This window comes from Chiloscyllium plagiosum, chromosome 35 (assembly GCF_004010195.1).
Source record: "Chiloscyllium plagiosum isolate BGI_BamShark_2017 chromosome 35, ASM401019v2, whole genome shotgun sequence".
NCBI classification, from domain to species: domain Eukaryota; kingdom Metazoa; phylum Chordata; class Chondrichthyes; order Orectolobiformes; family Hemiscylliidae; genus Chiloscyllium; species Chiloscyllium plagiosum.
The window spans coordinates 21,338,400-21,355,807 of NC_057744.1; the positions used below are offsets into that span (position 1 = coordinate 21,338,400).

The window sequence follows — 17,408 nt, forward strand, 5'->3', positions numbered from 1 at the left end:
TTCAGCTACAGTTTGTTGCATGCAGTCATGTGACTGAGCAACTTGAATTGTTTCCCTTCTGGGCTGGAAGTGCATTGCAGAAATAGTTAAAAGGGTACTTTCAATTTTAGTTATGAGCCCTGACTTTCTGCAGCAAGTTGATGGACAACTAATGCTCAAATAAGCATGCACTTACAAATAACAGGGAGGTCAAGTGCAGGCTGCTGTTTGTATGATGTAAATAGAAAAGCAAAATAAATTGACTTGAAGGCTTTGTAGATTCGCAGCTCAAACCCCATCTCTTAATCCCCTAAAGTTGTTGACTGATTTGCATGAATAACATGCCATTATTGAGAACATAGAACGTTACAGTGCAGTACAGGCCCTTCGGCCCTTGATGTTGCACCAACCTGTGAAATTAATCTGATGCCCATCGAACCTACACCATTCCATTATTATCCATATGTATGTTCAATGCCCATTTAAATGCCCTTAACGTCGATGAGTCTACTACTGTTGCAGGCAGGCCATTCCCTCCCCTACTACTCTCTGAGTACCCTGATATCTGTCCTACATCTATCATCCCTCAATTAAAAGCTATGTCCCCTCATGTTAGCCTTCACCGTCCAAAGAAAATGGCTCTGACTGTCCACCCTATCTAACCCTCTGATTATCTTATACTTCTCGATTAAGTCACCTCTCAACCTTCTTCTTTCCAGTGAAAACAGCCTCAGTTCCCTCAGCCTTTCCTTGTAAGACCTTCCCTTCATACCAGACAACATCCAACTAAGTTTCCTTTGAAGCCTTTCCAAGGCTTCCACATCCTTCCTATAATGTATAATGTGGTGACCAGAACTGTATGCAATACTCCTGGTGTGGCCTCACCAATATCTCATACAGCTGAAACATGACCTTGTGGCTCTGAAACTCAATTCCCCTACCAAAAAATGCCAACACACTATATGCAATCTTAACAACCCTATCACTTGGGTGGCAATTTGCAGGTATTTATGCACCTGGACACTGAGATCTCTCTGTTCATCTACACTGCCAAGACTTGTACCATTAGCCCAGTACTCTTCATCAACAGATGCCTAAGAGAAAGACCACGGAACGAGGACATACCACAACCAAAAGGACTAGCCACACTACCATACATCAGGAGCATCTCGGAACTGACAGCCAGACTATTGCGACCCCTAGGACTCATAACGGCACAAACCAACAGCCACGCTCAGACAACAACTCACCAGAACGAAGGACCCTATACTCAATATGAGCAAAACTAATGTAGTGTGTCTGTCAGACTACTTCGACCCCTAGGACTCATCACGGCACACAAACCAACAGCCACGCTCAGACAACAACTCACCAGAACCCTATACTCAATATGAGCAAAACTAATGTAGTGTACAAAATACCATGCAAGGACTGCACAAAACACTATATAGGACAAACAGGAAGACAGCTAACAATCCGCATACAGGAACATCAACTAGCCACGAAACGCCACCACCAGCTATCCTTAGTAGCCCCATACGCAGACAACAAGCAACATGAATTCGACTGGGACAACACTACTATCATAGGGCAAGCCAGACAGAGAACAGCCAGGGAATTCCTAGAGACATGGCATTCATCCACAAACTCCATCAACAAACACATCGACCTGGAATCAATATACCAACCACTACAGCGGACAGCTGAAACTGACAACCGGAAGCGGCAGGGACAGACCACTATAAACACCGGAGGAAACATCAAAGAAGTGCTTCGCAGGAGGACCCAAGCACTGATGATGTCGCCTAGCCAGGGGACGAAACGTTTGCAACAAAAATTTCCAGCTCGGCCAACAGAACCGCAACAACGAGCACCCGAGCTACAAATCTTCCCACAAACTCTGCACTCCTGTTACTTCTTCCGAACTACCTCACACTTTTCTGCATTAAACTCCATTTGCCACTTCTTAGACTAGCTCTGCATCTTATCTATGTCCCTCTGTAACCCACAACATCCTTCGGCACTATCCACAACTCTACCTACTTTAGTGTCATCCGCAAATTTACTAATCCATCCTTCTATGCCCACATTCAGATCATTTATTAAAATGACAAACAGCAGTGACCCCAAAACAGATCCTTGCGGCACACCACTGGTAAGTGAGCTCCAGGTAAACATTTATCCTTAGTAGCCCCACACGCAGACAACAAGCAACATGAATTCGACTGGGACAACACTACTATCATAGGGCAAGCCAGACAGAGGACAGCCAGGGAATTCCTAGAGACATGGCATTCATCCACAAACTCCATCAACAAACACATCGACCTGGACCCAATATACCAACCACTACAGCGGACAGCTGAAACTGACAACCGAAAGCGGCAGGGACAGACCACTATAAACACCGGAGAAAACATCAAAGAAGCGCTTCGCAGGAGGACCCAAGCACTGATGATGTCGCCTAGCCAGGGGACGAAACGTTTGCAACAAAAACTTCCAGCTCGGTAAACAGAACCGCAGCAACGAGCACCCGAGCTACAAATCTTCGCACAAACTCTGCACTCCTGTTACTTCTTCCGAACTACCTCACACTTTTCTGCATTAAACTCCATTTGCCACTTCTTAGACCAGCTCTGCATCTTATCTATGTCCCTCTGTAACCCACAACATCCTTTGGCACTATCCACAACTCTACCTACTTTAGTGTCATCCCCAAATTTACTAATCCATCCTTCTATGCCCACATTCAGATCATTTATTAAAATGACAAACAGCAGTGACCCCAAAACAGATCCTTGCGGCACACCACTGGTAAGTGAGCTCCAGGTAAACATTTCCCATTAACCACCACCCTCTGTCATCTTTCAGCTAGCCAATTTCTGATCCACACTGCTATATCACCTTCAATCCTGAAATTCTGTATTCTGTGCAATAGTCTACCATGTGGAACCTTATCAAATGTCTTACTGAAGTCCAAATACACCACATCAACTGCTTTACCTTCGTCCACCTGTTTTGTCACTTTCTCGAAGAACTCAATAATTTTAATGAGGCACGGCCTGCCCTTTACAAATGCCTAATAAAATTATTCCTTTCCAGATGATTATAAATCCTATCTCTTGTAATCTTTTTCAACACCTTACCCACAACCGAAGTAAGGCTCACGGGTATATAATTTCCAGGGTTGTCCCGACTCCCCATCTTATACAATGAAATAACATTTGTTGTCCTCCAGTCTTCTGGCACCAGTCCTGTTGACGATGATATAAAGATCAAAGCCAAAGGCTCTGCAGTCTCCTCGCTGGCTTCCCAGAGAATCTGAGGATAACTCCCATCCAGCCCCGGGGTCTTGTCTATTTTCAGATTTTCCAAAATTGCCAAAACCTCCTCTTTGTCAACCGCAATCCCATCTCATCTAGTAGCCTGTAAATCCATATTCTCACTAACATTGCCATTTTCCAATGTGAATACTAACGAAAATTATTCATTAAGCACTTCCCCTACGTCCTCAGACTCCACACACAACTTCCGACTACTATCTTTGATTGGCCCAATATTACTCTAATCATTCTTTTATTCCTGATATACCTACAGAAGGCCTTAGGGTTTTCCATGATCCTATATGCCAATAACTTCTCCTGTCCCCTCCTGGTTCTTCTTAGCCCTGTCTTCAGATCTTTTCTGGCTAACTTAAAACTCTCAAACTCCCTAACTGAGCCTTCATGCCTCATCCTCACAAAGGCCGCCTTCTTCCTCTTGACAAGAGCTTCAATTTCAAGGCAATTTGGCCCATTGTCTTAACACTGCTTTTGTCCCTTATTTTTGCACTCAGGCTGTCTGCCAATTTAGTGAGTTAGAAGGGGAAATTTAATCAGATGAAATCAGTTCTTAATGCGTAAACACTAACACAACTATTGGAAACATCATTGTTGCTCGCATGAAAATCATCTTTTTTTTGCCACAGGTTCCACACAAACTAAATACATCCCAGAAGAAATTCCAGGAGGAATTCAACTTTACAGTGTTTCCAAGTTATTGCTCATCGTAAGCTTTGTGTGAGTAACAACAATACATAGTGCTTTATTTGATAGACACATTGCAATTGATTCTGAGATGTAGGAAGTTGCAAGAGTGGTCTTTGTAAACTATTACATCATTTAGTGAATATCCCCAGTGAATTTATAATTAAATGGAAACAATTTATTTCAGTTATTTTGACAGGAAATACATTGGGCTTTTTGGTTCTTAATCTTAATGTTCAATGTTCTGAATGGCTTTGGTTAGCAAGTAAGAGAAAATTATTTCCATTGGTCAGTCAATAGATTATGGAAAGATAAAAATGTATCATCATCAAAGGAATAGATAGGTTAAATTACTTATTTATTGGGTAAGGTGGGTTTGTAATTGGATAGAATGCTCTCCTGAAACAAAGCCAGAAGCAGCATCCATAATAAATTTTAAAAAGGATGTATCCCAGTGCGTGGAAAATGGAAGTTTGGGGATAAAACTAACTGGATAAATTCGTCAGAGAGACAAGAAAAATGAAATAAACAATATTATTTCTTCCAATGCTATATCGTTTTGTTGGTACCTTCACCAGAATATCATTCCCTTGAGAGAAAAGGAATTTGCTGACTTCTAAACTTTGTAAAAGCAAATCAGAGTCAGAACAGGAGTGTTGCTGAACAAAGAGATTCTGGGGTGCAGGTTCATAGTTCCTTGAAAGTGGAGTCACAGGTAAGTAGGATAGTGAGGAAGGCATTTAGTATGCTTTCTTTTATTGGTCAGAGCATTGAGTACAGGAATTGGGAGGTCATGTTGCGGCTGGACAGGACATTGGTTAGGCCACTTTTGGAATATTGCGTGCAATTCTGGTCTTTTTCCTATCAAAAGTTTGTTGTGAAACTTGAAAGGGTTCAGAAAAGATTTACAAGGATGGTGCCATGGTTAGAGAATTTGAGTTAGAGGAAGAGGCTGAGTAGGCTGGGGCTGTTTTCCCTGGAACGTCGGAGGGTGATCTTATAGAGGTTTATAAAATCATGAGCCAAGGTATTTTCACTGGGGTGAGGAAGTCTAGTTCTAGAGGACATAGGTTTAGGGTGAGAGGGAAAGATTTAAAAGGCACCTAAGGGGTGTGTGTATGGAATGAGCTGCCAGAGGAAGTGGTGGAGGCTGGTGCAATTGCAATATTTAAAAGGCATCTGGAGGGGTATATGAATAGGAACGGTTTGAAGTGATATGGGTCAAGTGCTGGCAAATGGAACTAGATTAGGTTAGAATATCTGGTCGGCATGGACGAGTTTCTGTGCTGTAAATCTCTTTGACACTATGACCAAAATTTTACTATGTAATGTTCAGTCATTGTTAAAATTTGTTGAACATTCAGTGAGAATGTGAGTTCAATTGTATGCTCAGTGCACAACTTCATAATTCATTTGTTTTGCATGGTGGAAGGTACCATAGCTTATATTTCCTCTTGGTGGCATCTAGACAGAAAGGAATTTTGGCTCCAGAAGATGCCAGGAAATGTAGATATGATGAGAATGTAGGTGTACAAATAATATATTAAACTTCTTGTATGTAACTGTAGTTGGTCAAACAGATAATTTAAGATTTCCGTAAAGTTCTGTTGAGAAAAACAATGACAAATACTGCAAAAATTATTATTAGCTCAGAATGTTTTGGAAAATTAAGGATGAATGTAATATGCATTCCATTATTAGTGTGTAGGTGACCCCGCAATTTACGGTAAGGGACATTTACGCTAAGTTGTTAATTGTTTTAAGTTGCTGGAAAGAATCTTTTACATTTGTGCTTTAGGCTAACTTAAATTTGCTGCAACTAGTTAGGGCTCACACTTCTAATCACTGTTGATTCCTGACTTGCTCACCCCAACCCAGAAGAGGAACAGTTAGCACTGTGGAATCTCATTCACTGAAGCTTGGCAGTTCATGGCGCAATGGGGAAAGACCACTGTCTAAGATCTTTCTGGCAAAGTATAATAAGTGTCTGTTTAGATCCAAGACTTCCTCATTTACCTTAATGTGAATAGTTGCCTTTCATGACTGGAAAATGTTCTTTTGTTGTAACAGGATTGAAGCCATAATGAGGAATGTCAGAATTCCACTATATTTTCTGCAAAACCTGTATAGCCCTATGTTATACTTATTTTTAACTTAGAAATAACTTATGCGGAAGATATATTTTGAAATAGAAAAGGACGGTTCCACAATTCTGTATTCTCAGTATGCCACTAACCTAATGTGAAAGATAGGTAAGCGAATAGGCTAGATTCATAGTCCATGTATGTATATGGCTTCAGTGGATATATGAGATTGTGATCCTAGTGATAAATAATAGTATTCTTTCAGGGTAAATGTTTGAATAGTGTAGGAACTGTCTTATTATTTTTATCAAATAGTTAAATCTACTCTAAACTTAAAATTGGTTAAGGATTTGTTGTACTTTTCACTGTCTGTGAATATTTAGAAATTTCAGAAAGACATTTTCTGACCATATCAGGAAACAGGTCTACATCAACTAACTTACTTGTCAAATTTCCTTATTTAAAATGAATTCACATTGATTTGAGATACTTTTGACCGATGTCTATTGTTTATAAGCCTAATCATGCTGATTGACATATTTTTATAATTGTTGAACCTCTCCATTTGAGACAGCAAGCTTTATTAATTGCTTTAACCAAACTGTGCTCGCATCACTGATAAGTTTTCCCTTCTGATTACTATTTTCCTCTTCTGTTTACTGCTCACTTTAGGATCTGTTTAAGGTACATCTGTAGTTCTTTTGCACTGTCTTTCAGTTTTGTTTTCTGTAAAATGCGTGCATTCCATAGTAGGCAAACAGCAAAATGATTTAGATAACTGAGCATTTATAGCAGAAATGAATCAATGTCAATTCTTAAAATAGACAAACTAAATGTCCAATTTAAGATAGAGGTTAAAATAATTTGACTTGCTGGACAGCCTGTTTTAAAATCTCTACTCCAAACAATCAGAGCAGAAACTGAACTTGAAATGGATGTTATCTGATTTCTATTTTAATAAGAAGTTATTTTTACACTTCCTCTTTTTATTAATTAGACCAGAGACAAACTAACATTTTTATAGTACTTGGAAAATAAAGTATGGATAATTCAGGTTCTCCACACTCAGCAAGACAGGGAAATGAGAAAGAACGGATAGCAAATTTAGATGGGAAAAAAATGGAGCGAGGCATTAACAGCAATCTGTTCCTGTGCAGTATATTTATTGTAGTGTTGTTCTTTGTTAGTGAACACTTGCACTAGGTCCCAGTGGAAGATGGATATCCTTAAAATCACACTACCTCAGCAAGGAGTCAACACCTTGGGAGAGGAGAGAATTAATGTGTGACAAATAAAGTTTTTTTTTAGATTAGATTAGATTAGTTTACTTACAGTGTGGAAACAGGCCCTTCAGCCCAACAAGTCCACACCGCCCCGCCGAAGCGCAACCCACCCATACCCCTACATTTACCCCTTACCTAACGTTACGGGCAATTTAGCATGGCCAATTCACCTGACCTGCACATCTTTGGACTGTGGGAGGAAACCGGAGCACCCGGAGGAAACCCACGCAGACACGGGGAGAACGTGCAAACTCCACACAGTCAGTCGCCTGAGGCGGGAATTGAACCCGGGTCTCTGGCACTGCGAGGCAGCAGTGCTAACCACTGTGCCACCGTGCCGCCCACCATAGTTCTTTATATGATATTCAGGGATTATTATTTTCTATGATATTTAACTTTATATTCAAATTTTATTCACCATAATATTGGAAAACATCTGTATTGAATACAAGTAAGATGAAGTTGCATATGAACAATTAAAACCTTTCAGGTATTATTTTGATTTAAAGCTGTCACCTGCCCTTGAATTGTAGCCAGCAAATATCATAACTTCATAATTCAGTTATTTTTCATGGTGGAAGATACCATAGCTTATATTGCCTCTTGGTGGCATCTCAGTAGAAAGGAATTTCAAGCATTGTTGTCTGACCATCTGTCTTAATTTTTAAACACCTTTCATTAGAATCGTAGAATCCCTGCACTGCAGAAAGAGATCATTCAGCCCATCAAGTCTGCACTGACTGCCAAAAAGCATCCAACCCGCCACACCCCATCCACACTGTAACGTAATCTAATCTAATCTAATTCAACCCTGCATGGGTTTCATCATGGTTAACTCAACTAACTTGGCACATCCCTGGACACGACAGGGCAATTTTTAGCATAGCCAATCCATCTAACCAGCACATATTTGGCCTGTGGGAGGAAACCAGAGCACCCAGAAAAAACCCATGCAGAGGAGAATGCAAACTTCACACAGACAGTTTTGAATCGATCTCAGGTCCCTGGTGCTTTGAGGTAGCAGTGCTAACTACTATGGTCTCATCCTCCAGAATGATAGGTACAGCAAGAAAAAAGGAAAGCAATGGAATGTTAACTTTTATTACAAAGGGAATGTAAGACTGATGAAGTCTCACTAGAATTGAGTAGGACTTTAGTGAGATTGCACCTGGAGTATTGTTTGCTGTTTGGTCCCCTTGGCCAAAGAAGGATTTACACACCAAGACGGATGCGCAGTGAACATTCTCCAGATTACACTCAACCCAGAAATCGATGTCCTACAAGGAGAGATTTATTAGTCTGTGCCATGTTTTCTGGAGTTTAGAATGATGAGAGGTAATCTCATTGAAACCTAGACAATTCTTTAAGAGTTTGATAAAGGTATGTGTTGAAAGGATGTTTATTCTGATTGAGAAGTCTAGAATTGGATATCAAGGCCTTAAAATAGGATGTTGACCATTTAGGATTAAGATGAGAAGAAATTTTCAAAGGGTTGTGGATTTCTCTACCACTGACTATTAAGTATATTCAGGACATAGAAAGTTGAATTTTGGGAGGGAAAGGAAGGTGGGGCATTCCACAAAGGTGGAATTGATTTAGAAGATCAGCCAGAATTGTATTGAATGGTGAAGCAGGCTCAAAGAGCTATATAACATGTTCCTTCTCCTACTTCTCAAATTCTAATCTTAACTGTTGTTCTATTCACAGCTTGGTGTTATTAGTATTTCTGAATATGATGCTATTTTACAAGTTATGGATGTTGGAATATACCACACAGAGTCTCACTACCTGGCATGGGATCAGGCTCCAGGAGAGGTATTTTCGACTCTGACATTTTTAGAAGATAATCTTGTTGAAAGATCTAGGATTCTGAATAAATGCTGGTGATGTTCCCCCTCATGGAGGAGTCTAGAACTGCAGCATTGTTTAAAATATTGTATCATCCAGTTAAATAGAGGTGAAGAATTTATTATGTCAGAAGATTGAGACATTTTGGAATTGTCTATCCCACAATACTATGAAGACTTTAATTCATTCAAATGATTTTTGAACTGTAGAGGAGCCAGTTTATGAGAAACAAAACTGGTAAATGGAGTTGATGCCAAAACCTGATCAGATCAGCCATGATCTTATTGAATGGTCGAGCATGCTTGAGGTGCTGGATTGCACTGTTCCTACTTGTGTTCTTAAATAATCAGAACATAAAACACGACAATTTGCATAGCACCAGTGGAAATACTCAGTGGGCAGTAGTTCGATAAATCAAGAAACTTTCTTTAATTCCAATGCTCCAATCTGGAAACAGACTGTTTTTCATGGGCGCTGCTGGTTCAACAAAGCGAGCTCATTGGTCTTCGTTTCACCGACATACACTCGTCAGTTTTGTTTGTATTTTTAATATTTAACATCGGTGTCACGAAACTTTTAGTGTCGTCGAGCTTAAAAAATAGCTTAATTCAGGAGTCTCCTCAAAGGGTCACAAATTAACGTAATTATTAAACTTGTCATGATGATTAATTCATTCAGGGACTGAATGAATTTTGCTGAAATTTGTACTGATTAAGTCAATTTGTATGCATTTTATTACATGTTTATTTTCTTCTACGCAGCAAACTTCCCCAGTCACAGGTGGAGTGGGCCCAGTTATTAGAATCACAACAACGTTACCATGATGCTGAACTGCAAAAATGGAGAGAGATTTTAAAATCGTCAGTGGTGCTTCTAGATCAGGTGACTTATTTCTTACTGGCAAGTGCAAACACTGGGAACAGATTTTCTCAGTAGCTCCACAAGTGTGACAGAACTGACTAGTATATTGAAGATAAAATTTGGATTACATTCCATTCCTTGAATATTTTTTTCTTAAACTTAATAGAATTGACTGCAAACATTTTTGTGGTATGTAAAAGTAGATTATTACACCAGTCTAACATATTGTACCAAATATTCTCAGGGCTCTCTACTGGAGTTGATAAATACATTTGTTCACCTCAGGGTTCTAGCTTCAAAGGATTTTTTTTTATTATAATAAAAGTGTCTCCAAAGGTTAAAAAAATAATATGCAAAATGAATTTGGGGAACCTTAATGCATTGCTCAATGGGCCCTGTCTCAGAAAACGGCCCCCAAGACGGCATGAATTGCTGATAAATTGTTAACCTCACTCAGAAGGGCTGGAGGAGGCAAACAACCAGATAATGATGTAAGGTACTGTGTTCTGAAAGTAACATTGACATGCAGTGTTGGGGTATCAGTATACATCTCAGCTTCAGCGTATATCTCAGTAGATTGTGCATGACCTATATATGCGTGCTTCCAACACCAGGGCCTAGGTTTCATCAGACTGAGTTACCAAAAAAGATCAGAGAAATGGAGATAGAATATAATATGGCCTCTGGTAGTTTCCCTCTTGTTTCTTCAACAGAAACATTGAAAACTCAACTTAGTTGACTGAAATGAGAGTGTACGAATTCCCAACCCTATCATTCTTTGTTCTAAACAGAAAACTCATCACATTTAGCTGAATTTGTTGTTAAATCTGAAGACCTTACTATAGTGCAAACTGGTGTGCTCACATTCTGTATCTCAAGAGCGTGAATAATAAGCTGTGAATCCTGGAAATCTTTATAGCCATGTCAGTCTTGCCTTTGTAAAAATAACTGCTGAAGCTAAAGAAATTGCCAATTCAGAATTTCATTTCAGTCTGATGAGAGGAAGATTACCCCCTGCAAATTATTTAACACTAAACTGATGAAGTGAGGAAATTTATTTTATGTTTGACTGTTATTAGGTTTTAACAAGTGGTGCAGCCTCAATCAGAGCTTCTCCAGGCTGTGGGAGAATATGTGAGGTATATTAAATGACTGCCAATTAGTGGAATAGATTTTTTGAGAATACTGCTAAATAAATATTGTTATAGTGTGTTGTGATGTTTGCTTCACAGACCATTACCGTTGTTTATACAGTGCTACCCTGGTCAACATCATGTTTCCTCCCTATAATGTTCAGTGGTCTTCATGAAGACTGCTTTTTTCTTTCTCTGATTTCAGTAAAAGGAGCAGCACATTGCTGTGATGTTTCTCTATAATCAATGCTTAATCCATTAAGGATGTGTGTGACATTGGCAGAAATGGAACTCTGGCTTCTGCTTGGTCTTGAAGGCTGGATTCAAGCCTTCCTTGTATAAGATGCTGAAAGTTGAGTTTTTAAGGTAGACTTTGGAATTTCATTTTTGTTTTTTAAATTGATCCTACAGATGAGAGACTCGTTAGTAACTCTACAAAAAGGCATCGGTTTGCGTGATTACAGTTCTGAAACAGACAAACGAGATCGATTTCACTGATGGGCATTACCAAGGCCGAAAAGGGAATAGTGTGCAATATAGTTATGTATAAATTTTATATATATATATATATATACATAGACACACATACATATATATATAAAAATTAAAAAAGACACTGGAATCACACGCTGAGTTGGACCTTCAGGACTGCTGCCCAGTCAGCGGAATCACAATTGACAAAATCAAGATCCTTTACTGATTAGTAACTATGAACAGAATTAAATTCTGACAGCACTGAAGCATCATGAGAAGACAACAGCCTCGCTAATCTGACTACACACTCCTTGTAAATCCTAGAATGTTGTACTGTAAGCTTTAACATGTAACAAAAGCATGTAATAATTTGTGGGCTGTCTCTGTTGTGGAAGACATGTAAATTGAAGTTCCATGTGCTCTGTGTTAAAGTAAGATATTCATCAAACACAAATAGGAGCAGGATGAGGATCTTGAAACTACAGGTCATTGTGCCTGAAAAAACACCATTTATTATTAACAAATTAATCAAATGTATTGATTCTTACTCAATGATGGATAAAGAAACTGTGAATATCTGTATTGGTAAAACTTGAAGACATTCTAAGTTACAAGTGACTTGCAGATGTATGGCATGTCAGTCTGTTCAGTTTTAGTTCTACAATTATACAGTAGAAAATTGAAAAACTACAGAGAAGTAACTGGAATCCTGATGTGACTGACTTAAATATTTATATTATTGTATATACAGACTAAACAATCTATCATAGGCAGGTCACAGAATATATAGAGCAAAAGTGTGTCTCTGTTCTGTCATTCTCATTGCAGTGTCTTGATGCTGCAAATTGCTCACCTTATGCTCATAGAATGCATGTGTGGACCCTGATTGTGAGGCATTCCATGTTCTGTGTTAAAATGGTAACAGTTTGCTGCAGATGAAAGTGTCATTATCAGTACCATTAAAATGCTGAGGGAATTTCTGGGAAGTGCAAGGCTGAGGAGATCTGTGTTGTCACGATTAGCAGTGCTGCAGAAGTACAGGATGGTCTGTTTTTATTTCTGCAGCTGTATCATAGAAAATAGAAAAAACTACAAATTAGTACAGTTTTCTTTCTAAATATTCATATGTTATTCATTTTGACTGGCTTAATGAGATTTAAATTTCCCAGCAGGAGTCCATCGCTCTAAATTATTAAAAGAAAGAGTTAAGGATTTATCTTGAATTTCCCTGTGAGACTTGGTTGATAGACCAAGCAGGATCTTATCAGGTTCAGTGGGATTTTTAATTTGAATGTCCTGCCACTTTGAAGAACAGAAAAAACACCCTGCTTGCTGACATAGCACATGGAAGATGCAAGGATATAATGTTTAGTGACCAAAATTCAATGCGAGTAGCTCATGAGAACAGAATAAATGTGATAAGAAGAATGTTGTGGGGGAGCATACATGCTGCTTGGTGGAATAGGGACAGAGAGCTGATAAAATGAAGTGGCAACAGTCAAGCACTTTAATCCACCCAGGCCCCAGTATCATCATTGAATTAATACATGCTGACACGTTGGTAGATCATTTGCAATAATATGCGCAAGAATAAAACAAAACCATGTGGGACCTTGGAAATGGAGGCTCACCTGATGCGAACTGTTTAGAACTAAATAAATTATCTCCCGTTCCCATAATCCAAAAAATGTAATATTTAAATAGTTCATTTATAATATGTTATTGTATAATGGCTTGTCTGTGAGCTGACTGAATCAGAAAGTATGTGTGTAGGTTGATTGATGCTAATTGGTTCTTCTTGCTCCAAGATTGACCAGCATTGTTGAGCATTCATTTCAATGGCCACTCTCGTCTTGATATGTTTCAGTAATGTTGGGATATATTGGGGGTATGATTTCTGATGTTTCAGAAACAGAAAAAAGTGTTGTCAGACTTCAGTGCTTTTCAACATGAAACTTATGATAACTTGGTGTGTGTAGATGCTACTCCCCTAGAATTGTGGATTCTGTTAGTTCTTTTTTATTAGTCTTATGGAAACCGATGTTTGTAAGACTTGTAATGAATACTGGAGGAAAAACAATGTGCTTTAGAATTTTGAAGGGAATTAAACTTCAGTAACTTACTCTATAAGCTCATCGTACCTGACAGCATCCCTGCATGGGCAATGAATAGATTTATAATACAGCTGCCAATGTGTACTATGTCAATGCAGTCAGATGCAATAAGATATGATACCAAAATTAAGGTGCTTTAGTGTGACTGATACAACCTTTTCTTAAAAGAAATGGATTTCTAAAAAGAACAAAACTTTCTATTAGTTCCAAAGTTTGTGTTGTCAATCTGAAATTATTTAACAATATTTAATAAATTAAAATGAGATGTGTGATTGATGAGCTATTTGCATTGTAAGTGTGACCATAAATAGCCAGTGCATTGTAACCTATTGTCAGAATATTTCAGTGCAATTCATCCATAAGCCCACATTATGTTGTCTATAGGACAAACCCAGCCTACATCCCACAATCGACTTCAATCATGGGAAATAGAAATAGCCATGATTAATTCAAATGTAGACTTCAGCTATTTTAATAAGTATTGACAAGTTTGATCTACCTGAATTATAGTATCATTGTTCAATGAACAGTTCACTCTCAGATATTGCAGTCATCTTGCTTTTTGTCATGCACTGAAACCATGTTTAATGTGAATGGTAGAATCAACTGGCAGATACTTTGCAGTAAAGTCACAAATCAGACTTGATAGGTTCAAAATGTCAATCACTCCATATACAGTAGTATCATATCGATGAACACAGGTTTTGCTTTTTGTACTAAAATAATTTTTTTAATTCTAAACTCATTGCTACATTTTTGCGTTGTCTTTAATATTTGAGACTATATTTTCAATAAATGGAACCAAATTTAAAAATAGTTGAAAAAATATTGGCACTGCAAAACAAAATTGGATATTTTGACACTGTTCAGCTACTTAGTATTTTTGTGTCTGTGCTTAGTATTGCATAGTTTTACCAGCATATTATTAGTTGAAACATTTTCTTAAACCTGTTCAATTATATGGTTTGTTTTGATTTTAGAGTTTACATTATGCATAACATCAAAAATCAGTTGAGCAGAATTGTAGAGAAGTGCTAGAATCAGGAAAAAAATAATGCAGGCCTGAAAGTAAATTTCCAAGCCATGAATAAATGAGTGAATGAGTGCATGTGTGCCTGTATCTGTCAGAAGGAAAGAGACGAGTTATATAAAATGCATAAATTACTGTGCTGACAACTGCGTGATAGTCAGCGAATCAACTTTTGAGTTCCTCATATGACGCGGTTGAAGTGGTCTGAATGAAAATATTTTCCAGTTAAACTGGGCTAATTTTCTTCAAATACAGTACCATTCTTGGTGTGTTACCCTTACAGAGATATCCCACAGCTATCCTGTTTAAAAAGTAGTAAAATGTCCTAATTTGATTATCTGAATACTAAGGACAAATTCTGAAACAAAATCTATTCTAGTGGACATTTGATAAAGGTTGATTTTTGTATTTATTTACATGGAATTTACTGACTTAGCTGTTTTTTTTATTTCTTATGACAAGTGTTACTTTGAGTGTAGGATCATTTGGTTTAAATTTATTAATTTTTTTAAGGTAGCACAGTGTGTTTTACCATGACATAGTAATCATATTATAATGAAAGTGGTAAAGTGATCCCTGTGCCTGAAAATAACTTGTGACCAAAAGAATTCTAAAAGTATAGAACAACAGTAAAATAGATCTGGTCCAATGAATTAGAGTAAACTTTTTCAAAGCAGTTATTTCTAGTCATTTTGTATTGATATGACACTTTTGAAATCTGTGTATTAATACGACTTGGAGTTACATTACATTTGCAGAAACAGTATCCTGTATTGTAAAACATACTAATAATGTATACGTATGTTTAGAACCATTGCCTCGTTTACTGTGATTTGTTCGCAAATTCTTTAGGCATGCCCGTTGTCCATCTTTTGTCTCTCAGTTTTTGCATTTTATGGTTAAACATAATTAGCACATGTTTCACTGATTCCCAAATTTAGCATAAATCTAAAATCAGACCGAGGTAGATGAAGTACCATTTCTGATAACATGGAGCTTTGCTGCATGTGTTATTCTCAATTTGGCCCTGGAAACCCAGCCGCACAGCCTGCTAAATTTAATACAGTGGGTAGAATGTGCATGATCACATTAGTAGAGTCAAATATCATACAGATAAGAAGTCTAACCCTTCAGTCCTCCCACTGCAGATTTGGCCTTTCCTCAAATAAGAAATAAAAAATGCTGTAAATGTTTGGCGAGCCAGCCAGCATACGTGGAGAGAGAAACATAGATGAAGGCAAAGATTTACAGAGGTTAGACAGATCCCGCACTGCCTGCCCCCACTCCTGGAAGGAAAACAGCGATGATTGACAGCTGAATAACAAGCTTGTCCTGCAGCAAGAAAGCACCATGAACAGTGTCAAGAGTGTGGTACTGGAATCATCAGGAATCCTGATGAAGGACTTACACCCGAATCATTGATTCTCTTGCTCTTCGGATGCTGCCTGACCTGTGCTTTTCCAGCATCACACTCTTGACCCTGATCTCCAGCGTCTGTAGTCCTCATTTCTCCAATAATGTAGGCCACATTATTGCAGAGTGCTACTTACAGCCCTCATTTGGGGATTTCTGATCCGCTTAGCTGGTAGCTCTGAAAGCTAAGTGCCAGAGCAGAGCTCAGTGGTGAGCACTGATAGAATTTAAAGAAGAACCATGAAGAAAGCCCATTGGATCCCGGATCCAGGTAAGTCGGGCATGGTGGAAGTGGATTTTTAAGACCATGTGGAAGGAAGTGGGCCTCCTGCTATCTGTGTGGCTTTGCAGATGAGTATCTCATTCCTTCCCTCCTTAAAACAATGGGCTGCCAGATTCTCACTCACCTGCCCACCCCAACTGTTTTATGTCATGAGTGGATAATATTGAGTGGAATTGAACTATTAATAAGATCATTTTGAACATTCATTATTTCTTAACGTCTCATAAGACCATAAGAAGTAGGAGCAGGAGTAGGCCATTCAGTCTCTTGAGCCTGCTGCATTCCTTGATTCCCCTATTAATCAAGATGTGATGAGCAAGCTGCTGATTTTGGGACCGATTCATCATCTATTATGGGGTGAATGAGAAAATGGTGGAGCAGCCATCTGCTCTACTTTACATGAACCCCATCCGCCCCATACATTGTCCAGATTCACATTTCAGGTTTGCAAACTCACGTTGACATGAAACATTGACACTGTTTCTCATTCCACAAATGCTGCTGACCCGCTGAGTATTTCCTGCATTTTCTGTTTTATTTCAGATTTCCTGTGTTTGCAATTTGGCATTTTGTGTTGCTTTTTCCTGAGTTAGCCAGTGCTGGCACCAGCTAAACTCAGATAAAATAAACATACAACAGTGTGGATGAGTAAAAGGGGACCACCTGTTAGACTTTAATCAATAAGATTTTAAATCTATTTACTTACATGTCAAACTGGGGGAGTAGGAATTCCAATTATGCTCTCACATTCAGCATGCAAAGTGAATTGCCATTGTTTCCCCAGCCTTTATCAATGCTGCTATCTTCCTTTGCTGGTCATCAGCATTACCAACCTCCCTTTAAACCCTCATCCTGACATTTATTTTTCTTTCCCAACATGA

The 17,408-nt window shown here is 38.5% G+C and overlaps 1 protein-coding gene across 9 annotated transcripts in view; it reads left to right on the top strand.

Moving 5' to 3' along the window:
* Positions 1–16,802, top strand: part of LOC122540691 (protein Aster-B-like) — a 640,121-nt gene extending 623,319 nt beyond the window's left edge. For 8 of the 9 annotated variants that reach the window (XM_043676778.1, XM_043676779.1, XM_043676776.1 and 5 more), the window contains 5 exons: positions 3,947–4,037; positions 6,761–6,772; positions 9,079–9,186; positions 9,981–10,101; positions 11,625–16,802. In XM_043676778.1, coding sequence (XP_043532713.1) covers positions 3,947–4,037; positions 6,761–6,772; positions 9,079–9,186; positions 9,981–10,101; positions 11,625–11,711 — 419 coding nt within the window. In that variant the 3' untranslated portion in view covers positions 11,712–16,802. The remainder of the gene's footprint in view (positions 1–3,946; positions 4,038–6,760; positions 6,773–9,078; positions 9,187–9,980; positions 10,102–11,624) is intronic. The other variant, XM_043676785.1, reaches the window with a different exon arrangement.
* The last annotated feature ends 606 nt before the right edge of the window (positions 16,803–17,408 follow it).